The following is a 16,991-nucleotide window of genomic DNA, read 5'->3' as shown; positions in this document are numbered from 1 at the left end:
AGATGTCTGAGCTAGGACTCTAAGGCGCACGAGGACGACCATGTCAGGACGTGGAGGGCAGGCCTTCTAGGGGGTAAAAGAGCTGATGCACAAACACTCAGTCACGAAGCAGCTGGGGTGACCCAGGGACAGACAAGGCCAACGTGGAAATGCGGGTGGAAGACAGTCAAATGAAGAGAATGAGCGCTATGTGAAGTCATAGAGGTGGGCGAAGAGTCAGCTCACACAGAGCTTTGCAGGCCACGGGAAAACACTTAGACTTCGTTCTAAGACAACCAGCAGCCCTCCCGGACACGTTTTAAGCAGGGGGCAGCACAGGATCCAAGCTGTATTTCCGAAGATCACTCCGGCTGCCGCAGGAAGAATGAAGTATAGACAGACAGATATGCAAATGAGAAGCCCTACTAGCAGGAAGCTGCAGGAGTCTAGGAGAGGGATACTCGGGACCAGGGGAGGGCAGCGAGCGCGGTCATCCTTGACAGGACAGTCTGGAGGCAGAATAGACACCATTTTTGACAGGAGAGGTTTTTTACTGAGCTTCGATTCTTTCCATTCTTCCCTCGGCCAGTCTCTAGGACACAGATAATAAAGACCTGAGTTCTGAGGGGTACTGGAAAGAGGGCAAACAAGAACAGCAAAGAACAGGCACAAAATGGAATGACGAATATCAATAACGAAAGCTACAGACATCAAGACAGTATGTCATTGGTGAAAGAACAGACAGTTTAACAGAGCTAAATAGAGTCTAGAAATGGACCCACGCAAATACAGTCAGTAGATCTTCTATAATGGTGCAATGGCAATTTGATGGAGAAAAGAGTTATTTTAACACATGTACTAGAACAACTGAATCAAATGTCCATCAGAAAGAAAGAAAGAAACAAACAAACTCGACCTATATCTCATACCATAAACAAAATTAACTCAAACTGGATCATAGGCCTAAACATGTAACTTCTAGAAGATAACCTAGAACATTTCTGTGGTCTTGGGTGAGACAAAGATTACTGAGAGACAACACCAAAAGTTAAGACTCATGAAAAAAAAAATCATAAACCAGACTTCACCAGTGTTAAAAATTTCTACTCTTCAAAAGATACTGTTAAAAAAGATGAAAGGATGATTGCAGATTGGGAGAAAATATTTGCAAAATATATAAAGGACGTATATCCAGAGAACTTTTTTAAACACTCTCACAGCTTACTACTGATAAAAACCCAGACTCAAGGAAAAAGTGTGGCAAGGTATCCTCAAGGAAGATACAGAGATGGCAAGTGAGCACCCAGGCCCTCAAACAGCAGTGGCGGTTACAGGGATGCATGAAAACATGAGGGCCACCATCACTTTTCAGAAATGGCTAACAGGCTCCAAAGCCTACAGTTCCTCGTGCTGCTCAAGAGGCAGAGCAAAAGTTCTCTCACATAATGTACTCGTGGGACTGCAAGACTGCACGGTCACTCTGGAAAGCCCTAGTGCAGTTACTTTGAAAATACCCGAACCGTGTAACTCCACAATCCCGCTTCTAGGGATTACCCAGAAGAGAGGAAAGCTTCTATTCACTTACAAAAACTTTAAAAAGTCAGTATGTTATTACTAATTGGGACCTTGTTCACAGTCACCAAAAACCACAGCTAACTGAACTGTCCTTCAAGGAGTAAATGGCTAAGCAAACCAGTCCACCGGTACACTAGAGTATCGTTGGGCCATGCAAAGGGAACTATGGACACGGCAAGCACACGGACCAACCTCCAACGCGTTATGCTACATGAAGACAAAAATGGAGAAGACCACATGGTGTACCCACATAATTCCATTGATAGGACGTTCTCAAAAGGTTCGCTTTGGGGAAAAAAATATCATGGGCACGTGCCAAGGGCTGGGGTACAGAAAAGAACTGGCTATCCATACAGAACAAGGGAATCTGGGCAGCAGGGCAGTAGGGAAATATTCTCTATTTCAATAGTGGTGGTAGTTCCATGACTGTATTTGGCTGTCCGAACCCACAGAAGTGTATGTAAATTAGCGAAAAGATTTATCAATAATGAATGTGGATTGCTAGATTCCTAATTCCAAACATAAAAAATATAAACTTACAGATGTACGCAGCCTCATTTTTATTATGTTTTCTCCTATGTTTCTCTTTATTCTGTTCTCCTTGGAAACTCAAGTGTCATTAAAATTAAAATGTGTACATTAAAAGTTGATTCTGTGTAGTAAAATGTAAAACCAGAAAGCTTACAACTACCAAAACCTTCTTAATAAGGGTGATTGATTCAAATGTAATTTGAGGACCATTTCAAAATACACTTCAGAAAACGTTTAACACTATCATTCAAAGAGAACATAAAATGTGCTCCTTTGATACGATGTGGTGAAGGTACTCAGCTATTCGCTGAATGAATGGGGGAGCAGATGTAATCATTAAATTATTCTCACCATTCAATAAAACGTTCTAACCTTTAGAAGAACGCTTAAGTTCACAAATGCATTCTCAGGTAGAAGGTTCCGAAACAGAGTTCCTAGGGAGCTCTGAGGAGGACACAGAGCAATAGTCCTTTGAAGTCTAAGTCCTTAAGCCCTTGAGGTGCCTGTTTGGGGGGAGCCTGCCTCCTCTCCCCCCAGCTCTGAAGGCACAAGTTCTGGCTACACAGGAGTTGACGACGCTGCGTGTAGGGTCGCTACCGGAAAGACGTCAGTAAGAGAATCAGAAAAAGGGATGCAAAACAGCAACACAAAACAAACCACCGGCCAATAAACAGGGAAACCCAAATGCAAGCTTGTAAGCCGCCTCCAGTGAAACCTGCTCTTCTGTGTAACACTTCCACCCACACCCTGGACCTCTGCACAGGCTCAGCCTGCTGCGCTCGGGTGTGCTGGGTGTGAATGAAACTCGGCCTCCCGGATCTGGGAAGCTCCACTTTCTCCTCAGTAGTGGAAGCACCAAGCCCACAGGCCTTAAGCTAAGTCACATGCACCCACTCAGACACATTCTGCAAATCTTGTCACACTTTGGCTGAGCTCTGCCTTGAGCGGTGGAAACACATATATTAACAGGAAGGATGGAGAGAGGGGCTCCTGCCTCAACAGAAAGAAAAAGAGTGGTAGCCCTTCTGGTTGCCAACAAGGAGAAAAAGGGAAAAAAAGGGAAAAAAAGGAAAGGAAAGGAAAGGAAAGGAAAGGAAAGGAAAGGAAAGGAAAGGAAAGGAAAGGAAAGGAAAGGAAAGGAAAAAGGAAAGGAAAGGAAAGGAAAGGAAAGGAAAGGAAAGGAAAGGAAAGGAAAGGAAAGGAAAGGAAAGGAAAACCAACTAGCTTCCAGAAATGTCTCCCAGTAACAGAAATGTACAAAGTATACACCATAAATACAAATTAGAAATCTTGTTCTTTATCCAGGTTTCTCAGGGAGTTCTGAAGTGGAGACAGAGCTAAAAAAATTACTTAAATATATGAGAGTCTTTGCTATGAGAGAAGGGAAATTACTGCCTCTTAGATCCTCATCAAATTGTAGCACAAAGATTAGATTATGACTGCATCGCTCAATAAGGTAGCCCCCTGATCCACAGTAAATGAATCAGTTAAAACAAAACAAAACAAAACAAAAGGCGAGGGGCAGGCATACCACCATAAGATACAGAATGTGTAGACTTATAAAACTGCTTCGGCTGATGTGCAATCATGGGTTTATCACACTTGTGAGAGCAGGTGAGCAAAGCCCTACAAGTGCAGAAAACCAACCTCTTCCCCCCCCCCAGGCCCCAGCAAGTTATGTCCATCGTGCAGTCAGCGTATTTTATAAAGTCTTTAAACTCCAGGCACACTCTTTGGTAAAGACTGTAACAAAGGGGGAAAAACAACCTCTGATGAAACACAAATCTATTTTATAGCTTGTTTTTAACTTTATTCCCTATTATGTACGTTTAGAAAGTATCAGCAGCGATCAGCTGGGAGAAGAAAGAGAAACGGAAGCTCACCTATAAACTTACGGGAAAGTATTTATTTAAAAAACAACGTAAAAGCCGAGGTGTTAAGGAAAATGTTTTACGCACAGAACTCACGTCAGAAAACAAAGCAGGACTCCGGCACCTGAGAACATGTGCCTACCCATACCAGAAAGCCCCTGGAAGAGTGTGGGCCTATGAAGTGAGTATCCTTGTTCATCCAGGAAGGTGGACAGACAGGGCTCTGGCTGCAAGTAATTTTGAGAAATGATCCCAGAACAGGAGAGGGACGTAGGGCAAGTGAATCAGGGAAGAAAAGAAACTCGTAACTAAAGCTGTATTCTTGAGTAGCTGTATTCTACCATGGGCGGCTAGCTGAAACCCCGTCCTGGCACCTCAAAACTGCCCACCAACGGGGCAGGAGGGGGGTCATTTCACGGGCTGTTTGCCTGTGGGCCCAGGACTACCCCACGGGGGTAGGTATCAATACCTCACCCTCTCACACTGCACAGGCATAAGTGAAGAGTGGATTCCCCAGAAAGAGCACTGGGAAATGCAAGAGGTCTGCAGTGTCTGAGGGGAGGCGCTGTCAAACCCTGGGAAGCCTGTGGTTGCAATGGCAATGGCAATGGCAATGAAAACGCCAGAAAGGAAGGCTGACCAGGGGAACGTGGTAACCCTGGAGGGACACCACTGCTTCGGCACTGCGGGGCTGGCTATCTGTGTCCAAAAGAGGACAACAGCACAATTCCTGCACAACTGGCAGTGCCTCTAGAAAGCCCTTTACTGGGCAAAAACAGAGGGAGGATGAAAGCATGGCTCCTGATACTTAATACAGTTTTGCGTTTGTTAAGAAAGTGAAGCCTCTTTAATTTTACTTCAAATTTGTGTTACTGGAGGCTGTGATATAATGGGCAGGAACAAACGCACACACGTTTTTATAAATACCTGCATATTTATATCATTCAGTTTTTTGCCTAATGCCCAGTTAGCTTAAAAAGACAACAAGAGGGGGTACCTGGGTGGTTCAGTTGGTTAAGCATCTGACTTCGGCTCAGGTCATGATCTGGCCATTCTGGAGTTCGAGCCCTGCATCGGGCTCTATGCTAACAGCTCAGAGCCTGGAGCCTGCTTCCGATTTTGTGTCTCTCTCCCTCCCTCCCTCCCTCTCTCCCTCTCCCTCTCTCTCTGCCCCTCCCCCGCTCATTTCTATCTCCCTCGCTCAAAAACAAATAAACATTAAAAAAAAAAAGCACAAGAAAAATTACCACAACAGCATGTCTAAATGCCTCTGAAACTTAAAATGGCAGTTTTGAAATCTACAATGGAAAAAGAGGGATATACATTTTAAAACTGTCATATTGTAAGACCCTCTGCCAAATGCCAATCTGGAATATGTGTATGTGTGTGTGCACGTATACGTGTGTGTGTGTGTGTGTGTGTGTGTGTGTGTGTGTGTGTGTGTGTATAATTTAAGGGCCAATCATATGACAAGGACAATAAAACAAAATGCTAAGAGGAAGAAAAAACCCTTGAAGGTACTGTCTTCCTTTTTTTAAACTAACTCAAACACATAGGATGGTAAAGGCAAAGTCATTTAAATCATTTCCTTAGTAATACAAGTAATATTTAAATAGATTTAATAGTGCTGCTCCAAACCAATGAATTATGGGTTTAAAACCTATTAAAATGTAATGTTTTTTTCCTGAGCTGAGAGGAGAGAGATTTAAATCCACTGAATTTTAATATTTCAGCTTGAGCTGCAGGAGGTAGAGAAAGTCCAAATGAACTATTCCATCAGCACCATTCAAGCATGAACATTTTAATCAGTTTTACTTCCTTGGAGTTCTCTAACACAGTTTACGCTGTCATTCTGAAAGCACTTAACACAGAGAGTGTGAAAAACCACCAAGGCTTGTTATTGCCTTCACAATTGATGGCAAATAATTTTGCAGACTTCCTATCATTAAAATGTCACTGCTAAAAATTGAGGTTCAGCATTTCTTGTGCTAAACTGCATTTTCCTACAAACACCATGGCATACCTGTTCTTAAGGAATTTTTTTAAGAGGGTGGTTTGGTTTTTTTTTTTTTTTTTTAAATGCATTTTTCTACCTTTTTTTTCCCCTCAAAGAGTTAGGTTAAAAAGAGGGTGGAGGGAAATCCAAAGGAACCCCACTTTCTATTTTTACAAGCCAAATATTTTCTTCTCCAATGTTCATACTAACAAAACTTTTTTTTCCCCTAATGGTAGCTTCTTTAGTGAAATTCTTCTGAGGTTCCAAGCCAGTCTCCTTTATGAAGCATAACCACATTCACACAGCATGTGCTGATTATATAGTGTAATGGATTTAAAAAGCATTTTAAGACAGTCAGATGACTCAATTTAATAATACAGGAAATGAAAACATCATTTCTAATTAGATCATATTACTGATTTAAAACTACAATTTGTGTGCTGTTCCAACAGTGTGATCTCGCAGAGATTCTAATTTAAAAACACAGTGGCTAGTAGGACACATGACAAGATCAAACTAGATACATAACATTCCCTCAGCCCATTTAGGGGAACTCCGGGAAAGCTTCAGGGAAATGTGAGATATGACCAACTCAAAACAAAACACAAAATACTGACTGTAAAATACAACACAGGAATTTTCCTGGGTTTTTTCCTTATAAATAAAAGATAAATGATATTTAACTTATTTCAATCTATCAACAGTTTTAAACTGAACATGACCTGTGAAAGAAATCATTATAACTGTGTTTCATTCCATTAAACACAACTAGCTTATTGTCAAGAGAACAAGCCGCCTCTCCAGGTTTCGGGCTCACTTCAGCATTTTGCATTTAAACTGCATGGATCACTGGTTTGGCTCATTTACCAATGAAGGTAGAATAATATTGCAGAGTTAAAAAGGTGCTTCATCAGATTTCATTAAATCTGGGAACATTTGCGCTTGTCTGGATGGTGTGCATACATATAAAACAGATACATACGTAGTGGTAAACAAATGAAGGTCTGTCTGCAGGGGCTTTAGATGGGTCTTTGCCTCTTGAGAGGAAAATTTTCATTCCCTCAGGGGAGAAAACCATTGCCGACTACATTCCCAAAACCAAGTACAAAAATCTTAAGATTGACCCCTCTCATCACTTTGGGTAGCAAGTCAAAACAGCACCACCTAACAACACAAGCCATGAGAAGGGCAAGTGCACTGCGAATTCCACAATGTTACAAAACTGAAAACTACTGGACTGAAGGCACCGCAGGGCTGAAATAGACAAAGACCACACACCTCAGAGAACAGTAGCAGCAGGAATGTATCAAGTCAGTTTGTAATGGGGCTCTTCCTTCTCACTTGGGTTGTGGCTCCCTAAAACTGCTGGGTTTGTTTTTCTATTTCTGCAATCTATTTTTCAGAACAGTCAGATTATGTGACTGTGACTCCACTTCCTGCTCAAACACAAATAATCTGGAATCCTCCCCGCCCCCCAGATTCACAAACCGCTCGTGCTGCTTTGACAGCTTGCCCCTCTGAGTTAGCTCTTCAAGTAAGTTTTTAGGTCACAAAATTAAATTTGCTGTATTTTAATAATTGGACCCATATATATACAATATGTCTGTCAGTAACTTGACTACGGTCTAATAAATCATCCTTTCCCTGAGAAAAGGCAATCTGCCATCCCATTCAAAACAAAGTATGTAAAATGAAATAGATATGAAACAGTATTAAAACTATACTTGATTTTGCACTGAAGGGAAAGGAACTTGTTCTGACTTTTAGATCTTCCCTCACATTTTTAAGCAACATTCAACATAAAACAATGGGTTTTCGATTTAGATTAATCTCTCCACTGTACAGACAGCAACTAATAGGACCGGAAAAAGAAACAAAACAGCCAGAAACAGCTGCTGCCAACCAGTCCTAAGTAAGGTAAGATGGCTACTTGCCTTGTAGCAGTTCACAGGGACAATGAACACTAAGCCAGAAGTGACCCAGCACGGCCCCCGCCCGGAGTCCTCCCGCAAGCATTCTCTCCTTCAACAGCAGACAGTGGTGGAGTGCGTGAGAAAGGCAAGCTCTCTATCCCTGGTGACCTTAGGAGGTCTGGTGACCAAAACACATCCCAATGGGAAGCCCACGCAGGCTTCAAGCAAACACAACTGGAATATACATATGTACCTAACTTTAACGCTTCTTCAACTTTCTAAAAAATGTGACATACTGCTATTTTCTGGAGATATAGGAAATAAAAATTGTAAAATGTATTCATCTCTTCCCCATCCCCAGAGCTAGAAAATGTGCTCCAAACAAATCTACATGGCTTGTTCTGATTCAGCCTTCTTTCCGAGAAGGCACTTCCGAGGAACTAAAGGTTATTACCCCTTCCCATTTACTGTCTTCCAATTTACTACCCGTATTTTCTTGTGGTCAGAGGGACACAAGGTAAGAGCTCAAAATAGGCCATTAAAAAACAAGCTCCAATCGGACTAGTGTTCCGCCACCATCGCCAGTGAGCCCAGAGTTCTGATTTCCTTGTTAAAAGACAGAGGCATAATTGAAGCAATATCTTCACTCCAGATTGATTATCAGGCGACCCTTATCCGCATCTTCACTCAGCAATTTGAATTTTAATGAAAGTAAATGGAATAATTAGCATTTCAAAGTGTGTTTGATACACTGAGGGGAAAAAAAAGAGAAAAGACTTTTGTGTATAACCTATACAAAGGGGGCAGAGAGAGGAAAGTATAGTTGTATTGTCTTCATTAGAATAATCTAAGGAAAGGCTTGTACCAGCTGCATAAATAGAGATGGATACTGTGCGCTTTTCAGCTAAGAGTTTCACCTTTATTATCCCTTATGCTGTAGCACCTTGTTTATTATTTGTTACCTTAATCCGAGAGAACAAAAATCTAAGTGGAGTCGGAGTGACTGTCCAAACTCATGAATTCCAGTAGGATTTCTATGCAACATTAATGCTACATTCACCAGGAAGGGTTTTCTAACCGGGCCACGGATTCTGCCTAAAGGTGCACCTTTCACCTACTATTCCTACCACAAATGGCCACAAGCCCTTAAGAACCACTCATCACAGGGGAGGAAGAGGAGCAGGGAGATTAAAAAAACAAAAACAAAAACAAAAACAAAAACAAACGTACAATTTATTTCACCTAAAATGGTATTAGTCTATACTTGTGGAAAGATCAAAGAAACCAATCAGGTCATTTTAACATCAGGGCAATCTCCATCTTTTTTTCAGACCTAGCCCAGCAACAGGAACTGATTGCAAAGGTAAGAAATATTATGAAAAAAGAACTACCCAGGCTCCTTGGGGAGAATTTCTGCGAACATGTCCACTGGAACTGGTGAGAATGTGATCCAAAGTTTCTGAGGCAGCCATCCAATTTCACGAGACACAAGGCAAAGTGCTTAATTCCACTTTGTGGTCCTCTATTGCCTTTTGCCCTTTTGAGGGCACAAAATTTAAAAAGAGAGAGCAAGCGAGCTGATGACACACACTAAGATCAGAGCTAAAATGGAAAGGCCACGTACCCCAATGATGGCGTTCAGTTCGGCCATGGTCACCTGCTTGGCCCGTTCCACAGCCTGCACCACTTGTTGCTGGTGCTATAAATGAAGATCAGAAACAGAATACAATTATTTGCTTTCTAGTCAGTCAAGAACAGCTTTTCCTAACGCGTCCTCTAACTTCAATTACATGCAAAACAGGCTTTAGGGGTCTCCATACTTCACATAGAAGCCCCGTGGGGGCGGCTGACTGGACGTCTAGGGCAAGCTGGGTCTCTACTGCGGAGAAGGAACCGCAGGAACAGGGCATCTGACTGCACCCCTACTACGGATAGAAGCAGCTTTGACTTCCCTCTGACGTCAGAGGTGCACTGTGACCCAACGTCTCCCACTGGCGCTGACAAACAAAACACACCCCGTCCCACCTGCTTTCTTTGTGCCCCCTTTTCTCTGCCCTCTACATAAAAAGTCTGAAAATATTTCCTAGCAGTACTTATTTTTAAAATTTCTCCTGGTATTTGTTACAGTAAGGACTAGAAGGCCACTTAGAATTAAACGTTTATCTTCTGGAAATGTGAAAAGTGTTCACGTTTTAATTTCTGTCGTGAAGGGCTGCATATTTATAAAAGAGATTAAAAATGTACAACTTTCACTAGCAGTCAAGTTTAAGGACTTCAGGGGTTGCTTCCACCTGCGATAGAAAAACTAAAACCTACAAGTGTGTTATTTTTCTTTTGGAAAACAGGATGGAAAGTAGAGGAAAATCACTTCGTCTAGCCATGGTTCAGTTCTAAAGAGAAGGAGCAGGACCAGGGTATTGGTAAGTTTTGTAATATTAAGAAAAATTAAGTAGAACAGGAGTCCCTGCACGAGGCGCTCGCTTGCATCTGGACATTCACGAGTGCTTGCACAAGTACCCCCAAATATAAATACTATTCTCCACCAAATGCACTGCAACACTCTAGTATCTACACACTCGAACAGGTCTCCTCTGGACTATTTTAAACTAGGTTTAGTGAATGAAGAGCCAAAAAGACTGTGCTACGAAACAGGCACTCCTCTGCATGGCTAGGGAGAATCTGGTCCTGTGGGACCCCAGGTGAGAAATGTAGCTGAAATGCACAGGAAGCTTAGCTAACCTATTGTCATGATACATACAAAGAGGTAAGCCATCCATTATATATGAAATTTCCCTTGGGCTACCTGGTACTATATTCCAAAACTCTCAAAGATGCAGATACTGAGATTAACTAGGGTGACCAATATTTCCACCTCCCAGCTGTGTATGGTTAAGGGGAGGGTGTGGGAAAGGAAACTGCCTTAGTTATCCACATGTAGTGTTTTCACCCTTGATTTCCTAACGGAGATGTATACTTTATGCCTATAATCTAATGGAAAGAAAACTGTCAAAAGATCACTGCATTTTAAGATTTTACTAAACTCTGAACATTAAACTATGTACCTTTGATTTTTTTTTTTAATTGTAAGAGTTTCAAAACAAGGGCTTAAGTTACAATCCCAAAGTCTTTCTAGATATCTCCATCCACTCTTACTGTTGAATAAAATATCTGCCAAAGTGAAATAATTGATTTCCTTCTTTCTTTGAAGACAGTGAAAGTCCTAAAGATTTATAAAGACACAGGAAGGAACAGAGAGGCATACTCAATAAAATGACCAGTAACAGCAGTTTTTCCTTGAAGCTAGACTAAGCAGTGTGTTAACCAGTCAGCACAGAGCTCATGTCTAGATTTAAAGCAATCCAGTTGTCAATGTCGGGAAAAAAGCAGTACTTGGAAAACAGAGAAAAAGACAACATGTAAGACGACTCTGGGATTTTTCTCATACTCAAAGTGAGCATACAGACAGAACCTATTATGGGATTTTCCACCTTTTACTTTCCAACATTCAATAATGGCTGCTCCGAACGTCCAAGAAACTGAAAACCAAAGGACCACGCGAACACACATCCAACCAACCACATATCGTTCATTCCACTCATGCAACCATCCACTCAACAAGCGCCTTTTAAAGCGCTTACTCTGTGCAATTTCTGTATATTACTGAACTACTTCCACATTAGTGAAATGTCATCTGCTTTTTGTTAAGCATTCAAAGAACAGTTCTGGAAGATAGGCAGAAAATACATCTATTTAGGGGCCTTTCTACCATGAAGACTGTTCAACTCTTGCTTCATAAACTGGATTCCAACTGCCAAGATGGGCAAAGATGCCTTAGGCAGTAGGGATATCTTTCTGGCTCAGCATTAAAATATCAAGTGCATTTACTGAGAAAACCAGAAACACAACAGTGAACCGTAACACTGACATCTGATGCTCCTATAGAAACTCTTGCTAAAAAGCTAAAATGACAATGGAAGTCATGATTCAGCTCCTTCATTTTCTCTCCTGACAGTGGCCACGGGCTAATACCACATCTGAACTTTACCTGTCGTTCAGGATCTTACTTCCCTATTTCTGCTTACAACTGTGAATCATCTGCTGTTTAAGGACCTTTTGAACAGAAGCTCCCTAAGGCAAGGAGTGCCTCCTCCCCATGGCTCTGAAAGCACCAGAAACACCTCCACTTCGACATAGCTCACTCAGCCACATGGTAATAACACCAGGTAAGGTGAGAAAATTAAAACTCAGGAAAGAAGGGGCAGGCGATCACAAAAGAAAAAAAAGGAACACTGGAGGAAGAAGCCCCAGATACCCTCAGAAACTGGCCCAGAGGTGGCGTTTTGTTTTCTGTTTCTTTTTTTTTTTTTTTTTTTTTTTCTTCAACGTTTTTATTTATTTTTGGGACAGAGGGAGACTGAGCATGAACGGGGGAGGGGCAGAGAGAGAGGGAGACACAGAATCGGAAACAGGCTCCAGGCTCCGAGCCATCAGCCCAGAGCCTGACGCGGGGCTCGAACTCACGGACCGCGAGATCGTGACCTGGCTGAAGTTGGACGCTTAACCGACTGCGCCACCCAGGCGCCCCTTGTTTTCTGTTTCCAAATTTCAACAAATAAGCTGACTCAGAAAACAGAGCGAGTGTTCGCATCCTAGAATCCTGATGGCTTTCCTGTTCTGCGTGTCATCTCCTCCCCTTCTCTTCCCCTTCCCCGTCTGTCCCTCTTCCTCCCACTCCACCCGCCATCTCCTTTCCTCTCCCACTGCCTGCTTCCTCTCTGCCACCTCACCACAAGTGACGACAGTGCCTCCAGCCCCAGGCCGGCCTGCAGAAGGCATCAGCGCTCTGGCCTCTTACTGCTAGAACTGCTCACTCATAGGGGGGCTCCCATCGCAACTTTCCACAGGCACCACCAAATAAAATGCTAAGGCAAACACATCGATAAAGTCTAAGGCAAGGGGGGGAGGGGGCTCTAACTGGGATGTGCAAGAGAAAAAAAATGCCCAATTATTTATTCTTTACAATACTGTGATTTCTAATTTTAGAAAAGAAATCCTTAAAAAAACAAAACCTATAATGTGATATGGCTGTGTGACTCTAAATTTACTAAAAATCATTGAATTGTACACTTAGAACAAATGATGTGTAAGTTACATATCAATTAAATACCGTAATTTAAGGAACACCAGCATGGATGGGGGGAGGGGAAGGCCACGAAAATGAAATTCGATACATTAATCACCTGCCTACTTAACTTTCATCATAATTTTTTTTTTTTGCATTTGTCCAGCAAAGTACTGAGGATAACTTTTTTTAACAAGAAAGAGACTGAAACAATAGAAGTCCTAAGTCCAACAAGGCCTGCTGAGAAACAGACCTTAACAAACCACGGAGATGTGTACGATAGATATTTAACGTATGTTTTTGGGAAGAGACTACAATGACAATGCCCGCCAGGCCAATACTTTAGGGTATGGCGATAGATGTAGTCCTTCTAATAACAAGAAAAAAACCCTCTACATTACAACTGAGAATTTTGTTTTAATACTCACCCATCCTCCCTTACTAATAAGGGTAGTGGGGAGTTAAAGGCAGAGGTGTCAAATGAAGTAGGATTCTTCCATGAACCACTGACATTCCTGACATGTGGAGATGCAAAAGTGAGCAACTGAGATAATGGCCCCACTACTGCTCGGAGAACTCCCGGACATGGAGCATCTTATACAACACAGGAGAGCAAGGTAGAAGGAATGCCTAGCACACTTCCTGGAGCATTGGGAAAGGCTTTGCTTTCTTATTCACTCATTCAATTCTTTATTAAGAACCTACTGTGCACCAGGCAACTGTGGCAGGCACTAAGACAAGAGTCATGAACAAGACACTTGGTGAATGAGTAACATGGAGCTTGGTAATTACAACCGGAGAGTAATTTCCATGATGAAAATTACAGGATGCTATGCAATCACTTAGTGGGGAAATATCTCGTGGGATCTTAGGGCTGAGGGAAGATTCCCTATGGAACCGAGACGTGAAGGATGTGCAGGAGTTCTGTGGGGGAAGCAAGGAGAAAAGAACCCCAGGCAGAGAGAAGAGCATGGGCGAAGTCCCTGAAGGAGAAAGGAGTTTCTCTGTCAAGGAAGAGAATGAATGTGTGGCTGCAAGAGAAGAGTAGGGTAGGGGAAAAGTTGGGAGAGACAAACGTTAAGGTAGGATTTTGAAAGCCTTCTTGGGCCTGGCAAGACACACGTGCAAAACTTTCAGGTGGAAGAGGCATCCACAGAAAGAGCTGAGGCCAGCACCCAGAGTCACGTGAGGACAGCACGGGCATACCCTACCGAACCCCCAGGGAAATCTGTAAGGTGGGAGGAGCCCAAAACGCTGCCAGGCTTTGCCTGACATGCAAAAAACTTGGACTTTATTCTGGTTAAAAATCTTAAAGCAGCTGAGTGCTATCAGTTCTGCTCTTTAGGAAGATGGACCCGGGATAGTAAAGAACAGTAATGAAGCTGGATGACAGGGAGGTGAACCAGACAGGAGGGAGAATAGGTAGAAGGCTAAAGCAATTCTCCAGGGTGAAAGAGAAACCCGAACTTGGACCAAATGCCCCTCCCGCTCATGAGACTCATTAGCCACATGTACAGAGAAAGCCACTCAATCAGAACTAGAAAAGGCCTTCAGAAATCACGGACCCAGAAGGCTGTAGTGCCCCAGGCACTGTAACAACAAACCGACCCCCTTTCCCAAATGCCTACAGATTTCCAAATGCTGCCCCGGCGGAGGGCATCCGGGTGGTAGCGTCACAAGTATCAACCACAACCCAAAAGCATTTCCTCTGTCACACCCAACAAGCAGTCTCTGCTTCATCATATCCTCTGGAAGGGACCTCACTACCTCATGCACAAGCTTCTCCCACTTGGGGATAATGGGCTCTAACACTCATTAGAAATCTCTCCCTCCAGAACTTCTTCCCAGGGGACCCAATGTTGCCTCTACATTCCCCTCCCCTGGAGTGCACTTCAAAGTCATGAAAACGACATAATGGATGTTCTCACTTTCTCTACTCCAGGTTAAACATCTCCAGGCCGCTGGCTCTAGGCCACTTATCCTCTGACCACGCCTCTGGTCACGTCCTAGGTGACAAGAAAGAATAGTCCAGGTATGGCTAAAGGGGTCAAATCTGAGTGAAAGGGTCACTCCGTATCCAGTAAGTCAGGCTAAAATCCTACTGGGCCTTTTCAGCAACTCTACCAAGTTTACTAGCACAAATAAGCTTTAACTTCAAATCAGCCTTTCCTCAATGGTAGCCCAAGAAATGTTAGTCCCACAAGAAATCAGGCATTACTTGAAACACCTGTTTAATTTGGCTAATACCTGGTGAATGGCAGATCTTCCCTGAGCTGCGAATCTCAAAGAGAGTGAATATACATGCAGGGTTTTCCAAACAATTTTGGCTGTGGAACCTGGGATTAAAGCTTGGGAAATGCTGCCCAAGGCTTTTTCCTACTGACCATTTAGCCTAACCTTCTCCGTTCTCAGCCACATGAGGACAGAGCATTCTTCACGGACCTGTCCAATAAGTTCGACAGTCCGTACTTTCCACCGGAACTTTCTGCAATGTTGGAAACATTCTAAATCTGTGCTAATAACATGGTAGCCACTAGCCACATACAGATGGATACTGAGCACATGAAATAGGGCTAATGTGACTGGGAAACTTAATTTGTAACCTTATTTAACTTTGATTAATTTTAATTTAAATCTAAATAGCTGCATCTGGCTTTGGCTACTATATTAGACATTATAAGCTCTATTTAAAGTATTATAAAGCTTAGCTCCAGTAACAACCCAATCACTACCTACCTGAAAGTCAAAGAAATGAGGTTTCTCAAATGCACCTTAATTTTTTTAGACACACACAGATACAGAGCTTGGCACTGTTGCCTTTGAAAGGAGGCCGACGTGGAAACCTGCAGAAAAGTTCTCCCTCCTGGGAATCATTTACTTGCTGAGGGCAAGCAGGCCATAATTGCACCATAAGGATCTCACCAGACATCCAACTGTCACCAAAATGCATGGTCACACAGAACGAGCCAACTGGTCAAACCGTGGAACACGGGACAGCATTATAATCCCTGATGCCTCATTCAGTATTGTGAGGAAGGAAAAACAAAACAAAACAGATTTTAAACGAAAGGCTGTACAATGTGAGTAATCAGAAAGCGAGACAAAATCCATTAAAGTCCCAATCTAGGCAGATTAGTCATTTTTGAACATTCCTTATATATACAGCACTGTCGTAACACATTACCAGCACTGACAAAACGGCCCTGACTGGAAAGCAGACATGTCCTGTGAAGGCTGCTGGCATTTAATGAACGATCTCTGAAGATGGTCTTACGGGTGTCACATACTTATCAGGGGATCTCTGGTGATTTCAGCCAAGCTCACCTACATCAAACCATGTTATCACAAGCCACTGATTCCTTACAAAGTTAACAAGCAATAAGATGAGTTAACCTGGTGCCATTATGAGGCGAGAACACTGCCACCAGTGCATGTAACCACTGTATTTTGTTCATTTCCTCCCTGAGGCGCAATATGAAAGTGACTGATCACATTTTTCAACTTCCATTTTACAATTATTCTATACATGCAAAATGTGGTTCAGAGTAATTCAGTCCCCTATTAACCCAGGTACCAACAAGACAGCATTTGAGAAACACTCCTATCTCATATTATAGAAGGGGTATGTTTTCCATTAAATCAAAAGGACCAAATTTATGGCATGTCCAAAATAGAAATTGATGCATCATGGCTATTCTTGCCTTTTGGAATTGGAATTTAAATCAACATGTATTATCACTATTATGTAATTGTATACTATTTTCTACTATTTAAGTGCAATGAGCAACCAAATAAATCTACAGAATTCTAGAGGAAAACACTATTTGGTTCTACTCATTAGATAAGCTAACAGGGTAATAAAAACCAAGTTATGAGTTAAAATTAAATTTGCACCAGAAAGCATTCAACTTGGAATGGTCTCTTTTCCCTAGGTAAAGAGAAGAATGAAAATAAAAGGTTGAAAAATTTCACTCTTAATTTCCCTTTTATACCCTAAAATTTCC

General features: G+C 42.3%; 1 protein-coding gene across 13 annotated transcripts in view; it reads right to left on the bottom strand.

Annotated features, from left to right (window-relative positions):
• Positions 1-16,991, bottom strand: part of TLE4 (TLE family member 4, transcriptional corepressor) — a 142,775-nt gene that overhangs the window by 86,480 nt on the left and 39,304 nt on the right. For 8 of the 13 annotated variants that reach the window (XM_086685053.1, XM_086685054.1, XM_086685057.1 and 5 more), the window contains one exon: positions 9,490-9,564. The exons of the other annotated variants lie outside the window; for them this stretch is intronic. In XM_086685053.1, the coding sequence (XP_086541179.1) occupies positions 9,490-9,564 (75 nt within the window). The remainder of the gene's footprint in view (positions 1-9,489; positions 9,565-16,991) is intronic. 13 annotated transcript variants of the gene reach the window in all.

Source organism: Puma concolor, chromosome D4, assembly GCF_028749965.1.
Source record: "Puma concolor isolate L17-30 chromosome D4, mPumCon1.1.hap2, whole genome shotgun sequence".
Classification (NCBI taxonomy): domain Eukaryota; kingdom Metazoa; phylum Chordata; class Mammalia; order Carnivora; family Felidae; genus Puma; species Puma concolor.
Note: the sequence above shows the minus strand (reverse complement) of the source record. Positions and strands in the feature narration are given on the sequence as shown.